Consider the following 21945-nt stretch of genomic DNA (forward strand, 5'->3'; position numbering starts at 1 on the left):
TGGGGCCGGGCGCCGGCGGTGCGGCGGCCAAACGGCGCCGGCTGAGCGCCGCGCCGCGCCCCGGCGGGTTCCCCCCGCCTTTCCGTTCCCCTCCCCGCAGCCTGTCGCCTTCCCCGCCTTGCCCTCCTCGCCCCCGGACAGCCGGAGCCTGCCAGGCCCCCTCGCTTCAGGGGCCGGGAGGGCGGCGGGTTGCAGGCCGACGTGGCCCATAAGGCTGTGGGGATAGCAGGGAGCGAGCCGTGCTTCAACGTCCCTAGGCCTGGGGAGGTGGCTGGAGGCCCCATGGCTGGAGCTGGGGGACGTCGCCGGACCCTCCAGCGAGGGAAACCACAGCCACCCAGGAGCACTGAAACGCTTCGAAGGTGCCTGCTGAGACTCTGAGATTCCCAGGACTCTTTTTCAGTGGTTGTGAGCACCCACAAACGGGTCTTGATGACGATGGTGGAGCCGGACGGTGGTTTTGGGGCAAGTGGCCCTTTGCTGTGCTGCACCACGCGTCCCTGTTCCAGCACAAAAAGGGCTCTTTCAGAGCGCAGTGCGCCGAGTGACAACGGTGTCTATTGTAAATGCAGGAGGAAAAGGAGAGAAAAACATTGCCGAGTCGCCATACAGCGCTTCACGCAGTGCAGACACGTCAGAGGAAAACACCCCTCGTGCAGCCAGGGATGGGTTTGTGGTCTGGCTGACGAGCATCTTACAGATTGTGGCAAACCTGGAAGGAGCCTGGCTCATGTTTCATATTAACGATAAATTGGGAAGTGCTGACGGAGGCGGCTGGAAGCCCTCTGTCCACGCTGGGCATGAAGCACGCAGTCAGCGGTGATGGGACCGTTGCCACACGCCGCCCCTTCCTCCAGCCCTGACCTTGTGGGAATATCTGCGGGAAGGGAGGACCGTTCAGTTTCCAAAGCACTAACTTTTTTTTTAATGAGGCCAAGAAGTTTCCATTCTATTTGAGTTGCTCCCCTGCAGCGATGTTCTCTTACACACATACACACATTGTACTTTCCACATCATCCACTACAGGCTCCCGAGGGAGAGTATTCTGCAATCTAAAAAAAACAAAATCCCTACAAAATATGCTAAAAGTGAAAAAGGGTTACAGGGTTTCCATGCAATAAAATTAGGGACAGGAAATACAGAAATAGTGGCATCTGTACTGTGTTTAACCAAACTGAACTGTATATTTAAACGGTCTCCTCCCTTACAACCCAAAATAGAATCAAATATGATTTATCACGGCTATCGCAATAGCATCTGAGGATGCTTCCTTCCCCTTTGGCCTCGGGATCAGAACAGCTGTGTGCCGAGTACAATTATGGTGCTAAAATGGCAGCCTTGTCCCCAGACAACATCTTCTGAGGTTACTGCTGAAGGAGGCGGCTGAATTTTTAATGATTTTACCCACAATCAGGCTCTGCACAAGGTGGAATCCCAAGCACATAGAGGAAGGCTCCTTCCTCGTGCGCATCCCAGCCCGTGCTGTTCCTTTCCCATCTCCTGGAAAGATGCTTTTTATTTGCCTTTCCAGTATTTAGTTACTGGGAGCAAAAAAGGTGGCTAAAACACTACTTTTGCTTAGTGCAGTGTGAGAACTGGCCTTTGGGCCCCAAGTTTGCAACAAAGAACAATGACGGTCAGACAAAGCCGCAAAGATCAAGCCGTTGTTGTTTGGCACGCATGCGGGAGCGGGGGACGCGTGCACGAGCCGCCGGCTACCAGTTTTAGCACAGCATCTGCCAAAGCAGCCGGCATCGCCCCAGCACCACGTTGAGCATTTCTGCTCAGAATGAGCTGTACTTCTCCAGCCGTGTTGCCACACCGTCGCCACACTGTGCAAAACTGCACGGGAGGTAAACGTAACCCTTACAAAGTGACTTTTAGAAGAAAGATGATTTTTGCCAGTGCTAGGCAGAAGGGGAAAGAGTGACAGCAGTCGCCGTTTCCCCACCACGCTGGGATCTTAGCAAGATCGCTCTGGCTCTGCTCAACTGTTACTCCTTTTGTAAAATGTATGAGGAATAATTATATCCAGTTTTAAAAGCAATTGGACATCCTCATATGAAAAGCACTATGGTAATGGCAAATATTTTTATTTTTAGAATGCTTCATCCCTGAAGATGTGTAGGAGTGCCAACAACAATAAAAATAGAAAATCTTATTAAAACCATAGCCAAAAGCAACAGAGACCAATAAATAAATCTGTAAAAAAATTGGTGTGGAAATAACATAATCTCCCTGCAACATGCAAAGGCGCATATCTTCGCATGGAGCAACCCAAGGAGTGGTTAGTGAAATCTCCAGAATCATCCAAATGTTTTCAAAGTTGCTCTGAGTTTTGCAAACATTCTCCCTCTAATCTAAGCTATTGTTTTTCCAAGAGAATTTGAATTTACAACATGGTTTTCTTAGCTAAATATAAGTCCATTGTGCACAAACTATGAAAATCTCTTTTAAAAACAATTCTTATTCTACATGCCAAGGGTTATACAATCTCAAATAGTGTGAATCCTTCTGCATGGCTTCACTCAGTGAAAAGACTCTTCTGACAATCTAGAAAATCAGATAAGGATCAGATTTGAAAACCTCTGACTGCGATTCCATATCTTACGCAAATTCTTTCAGAATTAGAGCCTAAAAGTTATGATGGGGGTGGGGGAGCTTGAGAATAGATGTAAAACTTCTCAAGAATATGCTGCTTTTTTATTACTACTAAAAAACATTCTCTCTGGACAGAGATTTCTGCACACAGTGGAAACAAGCTTTGGTTAGTAGCACAAGAAGCCTGGGCTAGCACGTAAGAATTTTAGATTGAACCATATTAGCAAAGGAACTGGAAATCGGTTGGTCTGCTTCCAAGATGCAGCCCAAAACTGCCTTCACATTTGTTTCACGCAACCAGAAGCCATCACAGCTGCCAAAAGCAGCAGTTCAACATTTCCTCCACCACTGGTCTTTCATTCCTGCCCCCACACATCTCCTCTCTCGTGTCAGCACCGGCATCCGTACAAGCACATGGTGAACAGCCTTTCCAGTCTCTCCTCACGCAGCAGCTGCTCCACGCCCGTGATCGTTTTTGGTGCCCAGCTCCGTGCCTTCGCAGACCCCACTGTATTTCTGAGACGCAGAGAACTGCGTGTCGCACTGGCGACGGGGACGCTCCCAGGGTTTACGTCAGCAGCAACAATGCTACCTTATGTCTCCTTCTCCATTCCCCTCCTGAGGATCTCAAACATTTTGTTGGCTTTTTTTGCTGCTGTCGCACACTGAGCCGATGAGTGTGAACTGCCAGTGATGACTCTGAGGCCTCTTACCTAATTTATGAGCGCCACGTCCAAGTTCAGCATCACTTAAGTGTAGTTTATATTCTTTTTCTCTAGATGCATTACCTTACATTTATCTAGACTAAAGCTCGTCTGCCGACTTTATCTGCACTCACTCGCTTTTGCAAGGTCCTGCTGGAGCTCCTCAGCACTGGCACAACTTTTGGTTACCAAAAAGGACTTCACTTGTGTTTCTGTTGATTGTGTTGCCTCTCTTTTGGAGCAAGCCAGCAGATCTGTATTCTTCTAGGAATGTCTTTGCTCACACAGAATGTTCTCCATGATCTTGCTTAACTTATCCGGCTTTTTTTCCTGGGCTGAAACTCTTGTGGCCAGCTAGAAGCTGATAGATATATTACTGTTTCTTTTTATAGGAGGACTATTGTGATGAATACTTTTATATTACTCACTAACATATGCTTTTAATAGCAAATGGTAACAAATGTTCCAACATCCTACGCTTAGAGAGGTGGACAGTTACATTCTGTTGCTAGCTAATCCCAAAATTTATAGTGTGTCCAGGTCAATAACACATTTCAAAGTGCCCGGTTAATTGACCACAAGATTTGGAGCATTTTCCTATTCCTCCTCTCATTTTCCCTGTTCTTACAAAACTTGTGTGAGATTAAAGCACCCTGGTAATGAAATTTCCTGGAAAAGATGTTTCAGTGTTTGAGTTTTTGCAAAAATCTGGAAGCAAATTTACACTGGAAGATTTGAAAGCCATTCACACAGGAGCCATGTCCCAAAAGACACATGATGTGCCGGCTCCTGCCCAGTACCATGAGCTGGGTAGCCCTCCAGACATTTTCTTCCATCTCTTCATCAGCTGACTGTCGTGATGGTCAAAGTAATCACACTTGGTGCTTACGCAGCAACTCTGCACAAATACTGCTTCAGGAGTAGTTTTTCAGAGGGGAAACAGAGCCTCAGAAAAGTGACACATCCATAAATCTTTCTGAATCTTGTGCTTATTTCGCTGGACTGCTGTGCACCAAAGCTGGGTTCTTCTAAAGCCGGTTCACACTCAGCTCGTCCTCTGTGATGCTGGCGTGGAAACTGAGATCATTTGACAGCCTGGCCCCAGTGCTTTGGGAAGGGGCGGTAATCTGGAGACCTGGCCCGATTTCCCATCCTCTTGTGCTAGCTCGCGGCCATCCCCCTGGCCTTTAAAACCTGCTGGGTTTTACACACTCACGCACACACACTCGTGTGTGTTGTGATTGAAAGCAATGGCGTGAAAGCAACTGGGCAGAAAAAGCCTTTTTGGTGGCTGCAGCCTTTACACAATGAGCCATGCCTACCTTCTGCCTGCTAGGAGCGTACAGAAGACAGTAAAACTCTGCATCCTCAGGTCTCCGCGATCTGTGGGTGGATTAGCTGCGGTGCCACTTGCTGTTAATATCCATGTCTGCCACACAGCGTGACAGAGTACACGTCTCAGAAGCATGCTGCCTGCACCAGACTCGCCTCTTCCCACTGCTGCCTAAAGCTACTCCTGCCCCTTGCAGACCTCTTCGGAGAAGTTTTTCGAAGATGAATGCTCTAACTCTATTTTCTGGAGTTTAATTTACATCTGTTTTATATTATTTGCAATTTTGCTTTATCTGGGTCGTTCCCTCTCCACTGCTCTTCCATTTTTCTTCCCTCCCCATTATCCGTGATAGCTGAGAGTTGATTGTAGCTAGTGTACGGTTACATGCTGTCATCCCTACAGACCTCGCAGCCGCCAGCTGCCTTAAAACTACTCTGGGTTTTCCTATAGAATTCATTCTTTCTTCATTCCTTCTGTCTGGCTCGCCCCACTGAAGGATGCCGAGTCCTTCCTCAGCCTTCCCAAGTCTGTCGCCAGCCCTAAATTCACTTTTCCATGTTTGGAGAAACTGCAGCGTTCCAACCCAATGCTAACGCACATTCCAGTGGGCCATTAAGACTAACAACATGTATAAACCAGCAGATCAGATGTATCCTGGAGGATACGTATGTGAGCTAGTATTTTGGAATAACCCACAGCTGCCTGAAAACCAGGGGGGAGGGGGCTGGGGGGGTGGGAAATGTGTTGTTTTCCTGAAGAGGAGCATCCCATCAGCTTCGGCACTCTGAAGGGGCCCAACTGCACGACACAATAGGACAGGGAGAACAACAGAGCACGGAGTTGGAGCCAGCTGAAAATGCAAAGAAACTAGACAGGCAGAACGGGATTATTCAAAGTGGAATTCGAGCAGAGCATGAGGCTGGCTGTATCTCACTGAAAATGCTACTGTGATGACTGTAAAACAGAAGAATCTCGTTTTAGCACAGAGCCAAGGGACAGCACATAAACCAGGCAGTGGGGAGAGATAAAGCAGGGAGCGAGTGCGGGAGCGTGGTGGATGGAGGCACACGCTCGGTGCCCGGCTGGAGGAATGTCATGGTTTCCTTGTGATTGGCTGGGGAGTGGAGGAGTCAGTTTTCACGGGGGCTGATCAAAAAGTTCTCTTTTGCTTTCCATAGTTGCTGTCTGAGCAGAGGCATCGGGAAGAGGAGGCCAGTTGCTCTAACATTCCTCAGGAAAGCTACTTAAATGAAATGAGAAGGCTTCTCTATCCAAGGATATACAGCCAAGAACAGACGCCGAGAAGCTGTTTTCCTTCTTTTCTCCCCCAGCTCCTACTGGAGTTGAACAGCTCTCATTTCTGGCATGCGTCTCATCTCTCAGGATACGATGTCACAGTATTCTACTAACTTTCTCTTGCTCCCCATACCAGAGTATCCTGTGTTAGACTGCGTGCCCAACAAAATCATCAAGCTCGTGGTACTGGGTGGCAGTAGCGTTGGGAAGACAGGTAAGTCCGCAGGTGTAGCTCCATGCTTTTTCTTGCTGCTGTACTTACGAGCTCATTTGCAGCTCAGATAGACCCAAGGCTGTGAAAACTCTTAACTGGTGCAGCCTGAGCATTTTAAGTTACTACTCTTTTTTATTTTTTTTTTAAAATGGACTGAATAATTTCTGAGGAACACTTGCTGTAGGTCTGTGTGAGCAGCCAGCGTGAGGTGGCAGTTGAGAGGGCACTGTGTTGGGAGTTTTGTACTCACAAATGATTCCACCTGGTCTTGTGCAAGTTATTTAACTGTGTCTAAATTTATACACCCCAAAAATGGGACTAGTGGGTTTTATTCTCCTGTTGTAAATGTTTTATGCTCTGCAGACAAATAAGAGCATATGAGATGTGTCTTCCTGTATTGTTCTCCAAAGCAGAGGAGAAGAAAAGAGGCTAAAGCGAGCATTATTGCTTTGGAATATATGGTTCATGATTTCAGAGATTATTAAGGCCAGATCTGTTTTACTACATCTGAGATTCCACAGGACTTGGTAAAATGCTTGATTGTTTTGGATTTGAAGGAGCCACATTTTCATGTTATTTTTAAGTAGTTTGTTAAAGATAGTAGCACAGTCAATTTCATCTGAGGGTACTAAAGAGGTGACCCAGTATCCACTGTGAGAAAAATAATTATTTTAAATGAAATCTATGATGGTGTTATTTGCAGAATAAACCCTTTTATTTAGCTATTAACTAAGGGGTTTTGCAAATGATTAGGAATCTGCTGAGATGAAAGCACGACAGGAATAGAAGTTACTGTTGCCACGACAGGATTTTAAGTCTTATAAAGTGACCAAGAAAAAGGAAAAAGTTCTAATCCATCAGTGTAAGAAAGCACCGCAGGTTAAGGTGAATAAGAAGGCCCAGGGCACTGCAGCATGACCTATGTGCGCTGAGCACATGCAGTTTGTTTGCTGGATGTGATTAGATACCGATGCTGGGTTTCATGAGGAGGACTCAGGATTTTTAAGGCTGGGAAGAACCATTACATCCATCAGCCTCACTTCTACGACACAGAGGTCATAAATGTGGTATTGGGATTAGTTTCAGTTTACTGGCTTGTTACTCTTTTTCAAAATTATTCGAAACCAAAAATCAGATTCTTACACCTGCAATGACAACAAACCAACCTCTGCATACTACACTGAATCGCCACACTCAATCTCAGGGATAATTTCTGACACAAGTTGCGAAAAACTCTGCATTAGGTATCACAGCCTGGCCCCAGATCTTTTTCTGTGAGTGCGGAGAGGAGCATTTGCAGAATAATATGTGAGCAATTCAAAGATTAATTTGGTTTCATATTATACTGACTCTCCCAGTAAGATATTACATGTGTTCTGTAAAGATTGATTTTGGTTCACATTAAAGACCCATATTTTTTTCATTGTTTTACAGCCCTGGTTGTGCGCTTTCTCACGAAGAGATTTATTGGAGACTATGAAGCCAATACTGGTGAGTCCGCTTTCTGCTGCAGTACCACAGATAGCTTGAAATCTACTCTGTTCTGTGACTGGTGTGTATTACAGGAAAGCCAAGCAGTGTTAGATGTCCATAAGGTGCATATTTTCAGTTAATAGCCTCAAGCTATGAAAGCAATAAATCAAAGGCTCATTATTTATGATCCTTTTTAGCTGTTTTTTTCCAACTTGATGGAAAAGGATCAGAGTAAAAGGTTTGCTTGGGGACATACCTGTACTAATATGCAGACTCGAGGAACAAATTGCATATGGACTAAACCGCAGAAATCCAATGCTGCTCTCTCTGCAACCCCAGGGAAGCCAGAGGAATTCCAAAGCACGTAAAAGGCAGTTCAGAACTTTCTCTGTGTGCTCCCTTTTTTCAGTGGCTTTTGTGACAAGGGAGACTTCCAAACTGAAGTCTTCTTTCCATACGATAAGCAAAGTGACCATGCAAACTGCTTCTGCTGCATTGCTTGTTTAATCCTGACACCTCAGGGGATGTGTTCATGTGAACTCTGTAATTCACAGCCTGTGTTCCAAGAAAGTGCCAGCTGTACTGGCCGGTGTTGTAGAAAGGATCTAGGTACACTGTGCTCATACCTACTAGCACATCCCACACGTAGGCCATCTCACAGTTTTTGGGTGAAGGAGGACAGGACTCAAAGCAGTGATTGCCTCACTTTGGAGATGGATGCTGAATTTAGAATGATGGGTTAGGAAAGGAGATGGTAGTACAAGACACCTTTGATCTCTGCCTGTCTGATGAAATACAATCTGAAAGCTCCTCCTTACAGCTCCCTCTCACTGACCCTAAGTAACCTTGATGGTTGGCTGCACTATTTCTCTTTCTTTTCCTTCTTCTCTTCTATGGGAGACTGTATATCAAGTTAGACTTCTGAGCTTTGTAATGAATTGCTGCCAGAGACATTGCTGAGAACCACATGCTTTTCTCATTAAGCTACCAGCCCATCAGCCGTGCTGTGGAAGAAACAAATATGCCAGAAATAAGAAACAGGTGGCAGTGTATTTGCGATCATTCAACCATGCTTCTCCTTCACTTGGGTCTGAGGCAGAGCACAGTCAGTGTCTGGAAGTACCTGCTCTTTTTTCTGCAGTGCATTACCCTATAGGAATAATATGTTGTCTGGTCTTGGTTCAGGGGTGCAGTATCTTCCCATAAAACAGTATGATCTTTTCATCTTAAAACCGAAGTGCTCTAAAAAAAAAAAAAAAAATCCCAGAAGGGCTATATCACCTCACAGAGTCTGTATTAAAACATAATGTGATAATGTTGGATTCAGATTCAGCAAACTTTGCCATACTAAATTTCCTTTTATTGTAAATGTTTCTATGAGCTCAGACTCTTTTCCACTGGAATAAAAACACCTGCTTCCTTGAACTAAAGATGATTTTCAAAAGTGATGGCATTATTGTCACTAACTGACCTCCCTGTTAATCCGAATTCCTTACTCTCCAATAGACAGGATTTCTCTTTGAGTTGAAGTCCGTTATTTTATCTGCAGCAGTGACAATTGTATTTGGACAAGACAGAAAGGCTGTACACAACAGCCTTGGATATAGCATTTCTTCACATGTGCATGTGACTTGGAATAAGTTCTAAAGTAAAATGATGATGACATCAATCTCTGAGGCTGTCCTTATCACAACTGTGGATAGTTCGTAAGATCAACACTTCAGTTTTATTCTCACTTAACCAGCACTCCAGTAACAAAATAAAGTTCAAGCCCAGAACAGTGATGGTCTTATTAGAGCTGGATCAGTCCTAGCTGTTTTGAACTAGCACTTGGCCCTGAATGTGTGTCACTGATTAACCAGAAGTCAGATTCAAAGCGTCCAGTCTTTGGGGGGTCCAACCAAACTCTGACTACTAAGGTCACACAAATCCCAAAGAGCATCTAGGTGTTTTGTATACAGTCATTTACTCTGTGTCCAAAATGAGAATACTTTCCTTTTTTAAAAACTTTCAGAAAAATGCAATAGGAAACAGCTCACTCCTTTTATGGACAACACCTGGATATCTTGGTTTGAGATTAAAAATATATGCAGCCTACATTTTAAAAAGTTAACAATGTGGATTGAAAACCTGAATGGCATTTATGTGCCCACTTTGAGTATTTGATTCAATACGAAGTGCCACCATTCCCCGATACCACCCCAGGCGTACATTCAAAACATCTGACCATATAGCAAATACAAAACCACTTTACTTAAATCAAGACCCACACAACTGCTGTGGTGCCATTCATTTTATACAAGCAGCTACATATCATAAGCCTCAAAAATCTGGATTTCAACTGTTCCATTTTGCCTTTATGTACTCTTTCGTCTTTGTCACAGTCACTGACTCTAATGATCTTAATTTTCCACCAGGTGCTTTGTATTCAAGAAAGTTCACCATAGATGGGGAACAGATCTCTCTCCAGGTGCAGGATACTCCCTTTGTTTCGTTGGAGGTAAAACATCTGCTCAGTGCATGGGTGCTTTGCAGCACAGTTACTGTCTCTTGTTCGTTGCCAGCACTTCCATCTGTAAGTAACTCCGCTTAGCAGAAATATACCTGGGCTCAAACCCAAATGAAGACTAATGGGGGTACCATAAGCCCCACCAAAATGAGCCCTTGAAGAGGTTAAATCAGGCTCCTTGAAGAGTAAGTCAGAATTAAAATAAATCTATTTCAAACACATTACTGCACCTCAAGCCTAAATGGCAGTAAAATTGTAGTCTGGCTCGCTCCTACCAAGTCTTTGATAGTTTTATTTCCTGTCAAATGGTTTCTGTCTCTGCATGGCAGAAAATTCACCTGTGTGGAAGCTGAACTTAGAACTTTCTGCACACCCAGAATCCTTCCTCTCTAGAAAGGTGTTTCTTTCCAAGGGGACAGGTCTCACAGCAGTTGTCATTTCCACCTAGAGCGCTTTTCAGTGCTTTCTTTTTTTTTTTTTTTGTTAATTTTATTCATTTCTTATTTTTTAAAGGTGTTAGCATTTATCTCCACCTCTTTCTATCAGTGTTTTAGATATTCTAGATAGAATATTTGACTAGTAACCTGTTTCTAGAAACATTTTTCCAAGCAGGATCTAAGAATAAGATGTCTTTCTCTGAAGATCCGCTTCACATGCAGAACAAGAGGATGAAAATAGTGTCAAAGCAGCAGGAAATTTAATGAAATTTGTTCTTTCATGAGAGTAATCGTTCCTATAGAATAGCTGTGATAAAATTAGGTATCCTCTTGTCATCATCAAACCTAAACTTCTAGGTTTGGCCTTAATCTTAGTCTAAGCTCTGTCTTAGCCAGATACATGTCTGGATGGGAACACCACCTTCTCTCTTCCTCTGTCAGGCTGGCCCTGGACAGCTTTATGTACTTTGTTTTGTCTGCATGGACCCATGTGCGCATGGGTTCATTTCTGTGCTGTACAAGTGTTTCATCCTGAGCTTAGAGAACAGGAAAAGCAAAGCTCCCACAGTCTCGGTTTCCATTTCCATTTTCTCTGATGACTGGAAGTGGATTTCAGCAGAAATCTTTGACAAAGTTCTACGCTCTCTGCTGCTGCTGGGGGGTGCGCAGAGCAGTGGAGAGGAACCCTCATTTGCTCTGGACATTAAAAAGCAAACAAAAGCTGCTATGGAAGTCCCCCAAATATTCAAGTGGGACTTAACTGCACAAAGGCCCTATGCCAGCTTGCTTAGAGAGGACCTGCAAAGAGAAACTGTTGGTGGTGATTAGGCACAACTGGGACTGCCTGCTAAACACTTAACAAAGGGAATCCCCTCTCTGTTCTATGCCATGGAGAGAGTGAGGGAATTTACTTCCCTCTTTCACACCAGATATATGTTTATTTTCCGGTTTCTCTGTTTTAATTAAGACTGTGCACTAAAGTTCTGTGACTGTAGCCAGAGCTCCACAAAATTTAGTAATGCCAACAGCGGAGGTTTCTTAGTCTGAAACGATTTTAATTTAGTTAGAAAGGAGTTTCATTTTCTTTGTCCCAGTCAAAGGTCTGCACTGTTTCAACAGTTCCCACAGACGCGCATATCTTCGCCTGTATCTCTGTTTGCATCAAATGATGTATCTGAAACCATTTGGAGGGACTGTTCCTGAACAGAACTTGTTAGGACTAAGAGTTGGTTGGATTTTCTGTTAAAATCCTTAAAAAAGAGAGTTTCTTGCACTCTGCAGGCTGAGTACAGTGTTTGAGGAGGAAGTCACATGGAATCACTCAGGATTCTAGCCACATGGGAGATGTTAATGTTTAAGAGAGAAACAGAAGCAAACAGATAACTGGTGTTGTTAGGTGATTCATTGCTGCTTGCTCTATACATGGCAAATGACTGTGTGTTTCAAAATTCATTCTGGAGCAGAGATTTCCATTTAAAAAGTAGCCCATTAGCCTTTGATTTTCCTGAATAAAGCATTCCGTTGGGGATTATCCATCCATCTCACTACTGGGTGGGCCTAGCTGCAGTAACTGAGAAGTTCTGCTCATTAGGGCTCTCTCAATGTACACCTTCTCCAAAAACATTTTCAAACGCTTGCCAGAGCAATTAGTTCTTTTTCCCCATGAAAGGAGTTTGCTGGTGAAAAGAGGCTAGCAGGACATGAAGGGTGGCTAATTATCTACAGATTGGATACAACCCAGACACCAACAGCACAAATTGCCCCTCTTCCCACAATCTGCCCTGTCCTGGCTTGAGTTCACTCTCGTTAACCTTTCAAACGAGGCTGCTAGTGAGGATCCCTCGTCATTCCATGTGCAACTCTGCTGGGTTTTTGGGTTGGAGGGTTTGGGGGAGGGAGAGGAGTGATAAGAGCATCTGTTAAACAAATTTCCCTAATAACAGGATTTAGTGAGCCGTCAAGGGCAAAGAACTACTAGGTATGATAAGCCAGTGTCTCTATGGGCAATATTGAAATATTTACAAAGGGCAGTTAGTTAGCAGAACTCCTGTTGCAAGTTGTAAGCCTAATTTATACTCTGAGCCTTCAAAAACTCTGCTTCCTTCTTCTCACAGAAGAGCCTTGTCAGCGGTCCTTTTTTTACTGTCTCATCTACCATAAAAGGACTGATCAGTTTTCCTCTTTCTTTTCCAACTCTGCTTCCTGAAGTTAGGCTTTATAATTCATACTTAGGTGTCTAAATAAAAGTGATCTTTTTTTGGAGATTGTTGAGCACACACAAATTCTGTTAAAATGAATGTGAATGGCAGATATATATTCTATAGACAATGGAACATATGTTCTAATAGTCTTACTGAAGTTGATGAAGATTTCTTGAATAGAATTTAGCAATCATAATAAAGTTTGGGCTCTGTATTCATGATGTTGAACTGCCCCTAAAATACACAAAAACTTCTAATTCCTACCAACTTCATCAAGAGCTCAATACTGAATATGCTTAGTGCCTTGGTGGATATGAAATAAATTACAAAGTTCCAGAAAGCCTGTAATATTTACAGGAATGTCAGTTCTTACAAACCAAGCATACTGGCCATAACTGCACAGTGATCTCCCTATCTGGTTGGGTTACATGCCAGCACGGATAACAAAGAGCGGAGGATTAGCTGAGAACAGCTTCATCTTAAAAAGTAAGTTGATCTCTTTTCAAGCCCCACAGTATTGTATTCAATTTTATATTCCCAATGCTGGTGATTGTTATGGCTGGCTGAGTAGGAGTGGTGATGGACTGAACAAACGCGTGACCAACAAAACCATAATATAAACCCAGTGCTGCTCTACAAATGAGTAATGAAATTTCACCTCGTTTTCAGTTCTAGTAATGGGCTATTTGTAACAAATTGCTTTTTGAGAGTAACTTTGCCTTTGATTATCTGGAGATTTACATGGCAGAAAAACCTGTTAGGCTTCACCAGAGCTAGTGAGAACCCCTGTTCATGGAGACATTGAATACAGAATTGGGAAAAGCCCTAAAAAAACATTTTGGGGAGCAACCGCTCACCTGAAGTAGTGTGACTAGCCTGCTGAATTTTATAATGCTCTTCCCATGCCCATCAGAATTTTATCCACAATAAAAGAGCTGGTTTCTGTCACACTGGTTTAGTACAGTAGAATACAGAACAAACTTTTTGATATCAGTATTTTCAGCCAATTTGCTCTGACCCCTCTCCACATTACTGCTTACCTGTAATATGTTACTGACACGGTGGAAATTTCTCCTGTTGCTGGTACATTCCCCGGCAGTCAGAGAGGTTCTGCCTGTACATTGAGAAAGAGCCACCCATTAAAACCAAGCTCCGAGTAGCTAACAGTGCTGTATGACTGTTTGCTCTGTCTGCTCCCTGTTCTCGGTTTTCTAACCTCACACCTCTTGGTTTTGATGGCAGGATGACACTGACAGCATATGCTGCCAAGAGCAGATAAACCGTTCAATCTACTGGGCAGATGGCTTCGTTTTTGTTTACTCCATCACAGACTATGAGAGCTACCGAGTCATCCGTCCCCTACACCAGCACATCCGCAAGATTCACCCGAATGCTAACATTCCCCTGCTTCTGATGGCGAACAAAGGAGACCTCCTGCGAGCCAGGCAGGTGTCCTCCAAAGAAGGACTCCAGCTGGCCACTGAACTGGGAGGTACTTACTATGAAGTCTCGGCCAGGGAGAACTGTGAAGGAGTGCATGAAGCCTTCCAGCAGCTTTGCCAGGAGGTCAGCAGGATGATCGGGAGCTGCAACGGAGAGAAACGAAGAGGCCTCCACCTTGTCCGGCCCAAGTCTCCAAACATGCAGGACTTAAAGAGACGCTTGAAACAGGCTCTGACTTCCAAAGGGAAATCTGCCACTACACTTTGATGCAGCCAACAGAAACTGTTTTCCACAGCCCTGAAAAAAAGGCAAGAAAATAAGCTGGTAATAAGGGGCATCGCTGAAATTCAGCAATCAGGTTGTGCAAGAGGCTCTTTCATTTTGTCTTCATGTCTTCCTTAAAAATCCCGTGCTCATTCAGCAAAGGAACTTAGAGAATTTTCTCTTTGCGGCAAGAATTTAGAAACTGTGATTTAAAAAATAGATGTTCCCAAATTATTTCCTTTCTGAAAGGGACAAAGTCAAATAGTTTAGGCTTAAAATGTGGATTTTATTAATAAAAATAATTAGATCCTAATTTTAAGAGAAATTACTTCTGTTGGGGATGGTTGTATTCCCAAACATAGGCAATAAGCTACAGTGAGACACAAGAAGAGTGATGTGAGCTATACTGAGCAAGCAAAATTTACCAGATTTTCTTGGTCACAAGACTGGAAAAAAAAAGGCAAAAAGTAAATGAAGAGCATAAATAGTGAAAAGTAGTAATTGAAAGCTTTTAAATTGCAGTTTAGAAAGTGTTTCAACTTGGGGAGAGATTTCTTCATATGCAAGCGTTAGCCTTACAGTGTCTCTTTAAATGAAGATTTTAAAAAATCACTATTTTTTCAGGTTATTTTTCTTTAAACACATATTGACTGTTTTTGAAAGTGATTATATGGGCAAAATACATACTTGTAGCAGCATTTTGTAGTCAGTTTCTCAATGGCGTGCTTCTCATTTTTCTGTAGGTTTCCTACATGTCAATGAGAGAGGGACAAATAGAGCAGTGTGGTTTAAAGACTGCAAAAAAAAGACTGTATTAATCAAGAACAAGGAGGTCACTTAAAACTAACTTTTTTTTTCCCGAAACAAATTAGTTTTCAAGTTCAAGATGCTGTTTTAAAGAAACAAGGCCTTCACATAAAATATATTTAATTCATTAGGGCTTTTTTTTAAAGAATAAAAGGTTTAATGATGCCTGAAATTTCTGGCTTCAGGAATTCATCATTTTAGTATTTGCCTTAAGACCCGCTTTTACTCAATACGTTGCAATGCATCCAAATCACCAGTCTATCAATATGTATTTTACTGGCAGCATCTCACTGCGTTGTGTCTCAGCATGTACAAGGGACAAGGGGTTTTGAAGCTGTATCCTCTGAGCTGGCCCATTTTATGATAGCAATAACAACATGAAGCATCCATCATCCTATTCCCAACAAGAGTGAAAAGAAACTGGGTTGGACCATGCAAAAGCCACGATGCAACAATCTTTTCTCTAAACAGACCGTCTGAGCAATTCACGGGACTGTGAAATGAAGCAAAGCTCAATGATTTACACTCAGGAACACAGAAGGGAAAGCCCTAGCTTGATGGAGACAGAATACTCCCAGCTGCGGTTTCAGCTGGCAATACTGAGCTAAATCAACCTTTTACTTATTATGAGCAGCAAAAATGTAAATTGAGTCTGATGAGTATTTCTATAGCTCAGGGCTTGAAAATGTATTTTACATTTTTCCTGTTACCGTATTAGACAACTCTAGTCATGATTTTCCTCATCACCTGGATTTGCTCTACCTACAGCTCACTTTGTGTTTTATTTATTGTTTTCCACAGCTGTTCATCTGAGAATGTCTTGTGTTCTGATTAATTTAAAATTCTTTTATTCACACAAAAGAACTGCACCTTTTCTTAAAATTAGTTTCCAGTGGTAGTAGGAGGGGAGAAGGAATGTTAGATCATCCAAACAGGGCCTCAAACAATATCAGAGGATTTCTACTTTAGCTTGAGGTTAATTAACAATTCAATGTTTGATCAGTGTCATTGTCCATTGCAGGCACTTCAGTATGGCATTTACTAGCACAGAATTTCAATAATTTAAATTACTAATAGTATAGCTCAAATGTCAAATCTAAAGATTGAATAACATGAAATAGAGCAAAAACTTTGTGAGAGACACACAAACTGAAAATTATTTACATTGGAAAAATGATCACCAATTTTGAATAACAATTAAATGTTTCACCATCCCAGTACTGTATAATAAGGGCTAAATTTGCTGAAGACAATTTGCTGACATTTGTTTTTGTAAGAGCCTAAGCAAATTAGGTGCTCTAGCTTGTTAAATTTGTTTGTAACTTACTCTTTCAGCTCTAATCCTTTCTTATCTGGGAAGGGATTTCAACAAATTTCAAACCTGTCAATGTTTTATTTTCAATAGCGATTAATAAAAACATGCAAGGTCTTTCCTGAGTAGTGTATAAAATGGCTCCTTTACATCTCATGTCTTTAAATGTTCCTTGCTTATACTAGACTAAAAATGTATTTTTTTTCCCCTTCTTATAACCTAATACACCCTGCTTTGGAAGTGTACAGAAGTATTCCTACATTTGTACTCCTACATAAGTAAGCATTTCCACATTCCTGTGGCACTGGTGGGGAAAAAAAAAGGCTACATTTTAGCTAAGGCCAAAAAATACTGCAACATTTAAATCTTCTCCTAAATACTAACATGTGGCAAACATTTATTCTGCTACAAAAACTTGAGTATAGTATTTCCTTTGTTCATTGACCAGCAATACAAATCCTGTAATAGCTTTGATACTGATTTTAAGCCAGGACACACCATCTACAGAAGACAATAGAGCTCAGCATTTTTATTGGCAGTGCAGTACTCAAGCACCAGAACACACCACCGTGCCACTGAAGCTAAGCCAGGCTGAGGAAGGAGAATGGTAGCATGAAAAGCAGGGAGAAGAGAATGTTATAGAATTAAGTGGCTAAAAATAATCATGTAAAATATCAAAGATTAGTCATGTAGAACCTGATCCTGAATTAGAATCTTCAGGCTGCCAGGGAAAAATGTATTCTACCAAACGTTTAAAATGAAACCTCTAGAGAGAAGGTACGTGACATAAAGTCAAGAGAGGAAAGGAAAAAAAAGATTTGAGAGTTTGGGGTTTGGTTTTTTTTTTATATCAAGGCAGATTCTCTTCTCAGTTATATTGGTTAAGTCCAGATTAAATCTACTGGAAGCAATTGCAATGAGCTGGAGAATTCACTTTTTTTTTTTTTTTTCTTCCCCATCCCTCTTCATTCTCCTGAGCAGTTTAAATCTTGTGCACCATCTGGTTTTCAAGATGGTTTACAGCTGGGTTTACTTGGGCACAAAGCAGTTGAGTTATTTGCCCCAAGGTTACACAGCTGAGCAAGTACTTGAGAAGAACTCAAAAACTGTGTCCTTTGTAATTCATTCCCAACCCTTCACAACAACTACCAGACCATACCACCACCCTCAAGGTATGCACAAAGTGCAGTGAGTTGTATTACACAAAAATGTAATTAAAAGTTGGGAAAAGTTATTTAAATTACAAGCTATGTTAGGAACTGCCTGAGCAAAGTATTACTGACATGCTGGCACCATGCGCAATTATAGTAATACCAAGACTGGCTGATGAGTTATTGAAGATATTCGTAAATGGTTATTTTCTGCAGTATTTCTGTCACATGTTTCCAGTGGTTCCCCACAGAAATACAGTGCGACTTGGGAGACAGGAAAATCCGGCTCCATTTTTAACTTTTCCTGGGACTTGCTTGATGATCTTGGCCAGATCTCTTAATCAAAGTGAATGTGTCCGTAAGTACAAGGAAGAATATTGACACATATTTTTCATGCACTTTATCATCCACAGGAGAGAATCACCAATGAGAAATAAAGGAATTGCCCGCACTTGCAGTAGGGATGGCTTAAATCTGAACATTTGACTTCAGACCTTGATTCTGGATTCCTTAAACTCCCAGTTGTTTGGGTTTCACATTTACACTTGAAACAGAGAAACAAACCAGAAAATTCAGATCTTGATTTCAAGGAACAGCTCAGGCAGAAATATTTGTATCCAGGGTACCTGGCTACTCACAGGATTTATGTCATGTGTACAAATGAAGAGGAAAGAGTAACTTTCTGAGACATCGAAAGAAACTTGGTCTGTACCAGAAAATAGTTGTCTAACTTTTACAGGGTTAACTGGAAGGCTGCCAGCTTTTTGCTGCTGCTGGATTTCCCTCTGCCCACTAGCAAGCTAGAAGACTTTGGGTCAAAATCACACTGCCTCTGGTAGAGCTGCAGCTATGTTTGCAGAGGCAACGCATGACCCTGAAGCAGCAGGACATGATGACATATTTGCTAGTATTTAGTTGTCTGCGTATTTTCAGAGTTCTTAGAAGCTGTCCCTGTCTCCTTTGGGGCTAGCACAGGAAAGCCGTGCAACTAAAAAAGATCTCCAGTGTCACGCGAAAAACCTTAAAAGCAGGGAATGGTGCTAGAAAAGACAATCCAATCTATCACCTCTGGAGACAAAGCAAGACTCTGCCTCTAATAATTTTTCACGCCTGTTCTCACTGGCTTTGCCCTTCCTTGTCCCTCTCCATTCATGCCTTTGTGCTTGTTTAATTTAGCAAGCAAAAACTTCTGCAGTTGTTCTTCCTCAGGCTTAGAAATATATTTTTTGCTGTTTAAAATTTATTTCCAAATATTTTAACACCAAACATGGTTTATAGCAAAAGAAGAGTGTCTGCTTAGCCTTTTGACCTTATTTACCTAAGGCATTTTAAAGCATGTCTTTAAAGAAGTCAGTACACCTCTGTATTTAGACAAACCTTTGAATTCATGCCATTTCTCCCCAAGTGCTCTTACTGGCTTAGCCCAATATTTCCTTCCCTTGTTTTGGGCTTACAATGTTGAGCCCGTTTGAGTTGTGTAGTCATTGCTTACTTAAACCTGCTTAGTTCTTGTAAAGTTGTGTAGTCATTGCTTACTTAAACCTGCTTAGTTCTTGTAAAGTTTTGCTGCTCTTCTCTGAAATCTCTTTGGTTTAATCCAGCAAGTTCTCTAAGCAGCTGTGCAGCGGTAGATGAGCTCAGAACAGCTGGTGATTTTCTGCTCTGTCAGATTTTTGCCCATTATCGAAGATTTTGGAATAAACGGCAGCATGGAGAGTGATGCAGCAAACCCAGTTCTAGTCTCCTTTCATCTGTCGACCTCCTTTGGTGACAATAATATTATCCATCACAAAGTGGACAAAGTTTATCCTAAATGATAGTGTTTCAGCACGGGTTCCTACAGATGGAAAAAACACCAAATATGAAGCAGAGAGATGAGTTGATAGGCTCTGTAAACCCTAGGATCCAATTAATTCAGCAGCTGTCAGACCAATCTTCTTTTCTTTAGAAGATACATTTTTTACATTTTCCTTTTTATCCAAATGGGTTTCAAGACACAGCCTCTGGATCTCATCACGCAGACATTTACTGTCTCCTCTGCAGCAGGTCAAGGGGAAGCTGCACGTTTTCGAAGTATGATGGGTGAAAGTATGCATGCCTTGTGCTGTTATTATGGATGATTGTGGAGACTGTTCCTAAGGATAATGTTCGTCTTCTTTCCGGGCAATAATGCAGAACGCTAGCAACCAGTAACTGGTCATTTTGAAAATATTTTAGTTTTGTTTGCTGGATCTGGAGACACACTGTACCTTCTTTGCTAGTTAGAAAGCTCACTAGATAAGTAGGGGTTGGGCTTTTTCTGATGTAGCCTTTGAATTCTCACAAAGAGAGTTGAATTATGTCACTTTTTGACTGTGATCCAGGTTTCCAGATGCCTGCAGGAGCCACCCCTCTTCACAGTGTTCTGCATTGTATTTCGCTTCAAAACTCTCAATATTTTCTTATGCCATGACGGAAAAGAGAAACAACTTTGGAACATCATGCTGAAGTGCAACAGCCTATTCTCTTGCCTCCCAATTTTTTATGAAGATCATGGGAGTCTGAGTTGTTTTTGCATTTGTTTGGGACTAGAACTCATACTTGTGCTCTGTAAGCAAAGGTCTTTATCATTTCACATGAACAAGAGTCTTCATTATTTAACTAGCAGAACAAGTATACTGGCACACACCTCAGCAGTTCTGTGACTGTCAGTAAAGAGCACTGGGATAAGGAAATAAGAGAGGCATAAAATCTTCAAATTATGCTCCTGTGTGCATCTGATTTTCAGTAACAGAGACTGACTCTCCCTCAAGCACTGGGAAAGGTAATGGGCTGGTGGCAGTGCTTAATATAGAGAAAGCAGTGATGGCAATTCTGGCTCAGCTGTCTGTGTTCCAGTCCCTCCATTTGGGGACGGTGAGGGAGGTCAACATTTGTGAGAAGAACCTTCCAAGTGCACAAAAAGGTGTCACTGGGAAACCACGGGTTCTCTGAGGCACAACCACAATGAGATTTCTGTGAACTACACATCTGGAGGTGCTCTGCTGAAATGCAAAACCAGAATCCAGGCCTTGGAGAGCCGTTAGCATTTCCCTTCTACATCCTTTCAGAGCAGTGCTGAAAGCCCCACATCTTTATCACATTCCAGCCCACGTGGTTACATTACGCCTATGTCAAAGTCACTTCTCCTAAAGGACTACGGTAGTATTGCTGGTCTCAGTGTGGATACTGGTACAGCTCCAGCAACGAACGGAGGGTTTGAGTTGCCATTCTTATCCACCCTTTTAACTGCCAAGACCACCTATGAAGTCCAGAGTCCAACAGCTAGTACCAAATACCAAATATATCTGACTTGTGTTCATCAGTCTGTGCTGGAGAGCAGTAACTGGCTCTCAGGAGAGCCATAATCTGCCAAAAGAGCAGCTTTTAAAACCCAGAATACATATTTGTGTCAGGACTGTGAAATGATACATTTTATATGTAAGTGCTATTCTGCTAGCATTATTTATTACACAGCTTTAAAGAAAGCAAGAAGTTTTGTTTCTAAATCCTGAGTGCTAATCATTGAGATTCCTCATTTTATCTATTTTTGTATTTTTAATTTTAGCCATTTGCACTTATGAACCTCGCACTGGGGAATGAAGCGAAACAAATGGAGCGAAAGGTTCATCTCTTTATATGTTTGGCAATGTGCATTTTCCCCACACTGCAAATACATCTCACCACTGGAAGAACCAAGAATCATGAACAGGGCTGAGAGAATACGTTCAGTCTGCAAAGCCCAGACACCCCTCAATCCCTGTGCTGTGGCTACTGGTAAGAGCCACTGGTAAGACAAGGATAAACATCTAAAAAGCACCAGTGCTCACCACCCATTTACACATGATTAGCAAGGAGCTTTAAAACCAAGGCTTCACAGGATGAGGAGAGAAGGCTGTCAAAGGGTTAAACGTTTCCTGCCTTTAATCTAGAATCACGTAATGTGGAATGAATGTTTCAGCTCAAAATGTTTCCTCACTCTGACAGTTTCATGGTGTGAGGTCAAAGTGTGGGAGACATGGGGAGAAAAGAGGGGGAGCATGGAGCAGTGAGCTAGTAAACCCAGAGAAACACACAGGCACCCAGAGAAATAAAAAGGATGGTTTCTCAAGCAGCTTCAACCCAGCTGGAAGGAGCTGTGGTGGAGCCATAGGCGAGGGGTGTATGACTTTAAGCACTTCC

The 21945-nt window shown here is 42.4% G+C and overlaps 1 protein-coding gene across 1 annotated transcript; it reads left to right on the top strand.

The window, feature by feature from the left end:
• Positions 1–5685: 5685 nt before the first annotated feature.
• Positions 5686–16705, top strand: LOC104338510 (ras-like protein family member 11A-like). Its single transcript, XM_009944558.2, has 4 exons — positions 5686–6148; positions 7583–7639; positions 10039–10121; positions 14011–16705. The coding sequence occupies exons 1-4, from the start codon at positions 6004–6006 to the stop codon at positions 14476–14478; spliced, it is 753 nt and encodes a 250-aa protein (XP_009942860.1). The 5' UTR covers positions 5686–6003; the 3' UTR covers positions 14479–16705.
• Positions 16706–21945: the final 5240 nt, after the last annotated feature.

Source organism: Opisthocomus hoazin, chromosome 14, assembly GCF_030867145.1.
Source record: "Opisthocomus hoazin isolate bOpiHoa1 chromosome 14, bOpiHoa1.hap1, whole genome shotgun sequence".
Lineage (NCBI taxonomy): Eukaryota > Metazoa > Chordata > Aves > Opisthocomiformes > Opisthocomidae > Opisthocomus > Opisthocomus hoazin.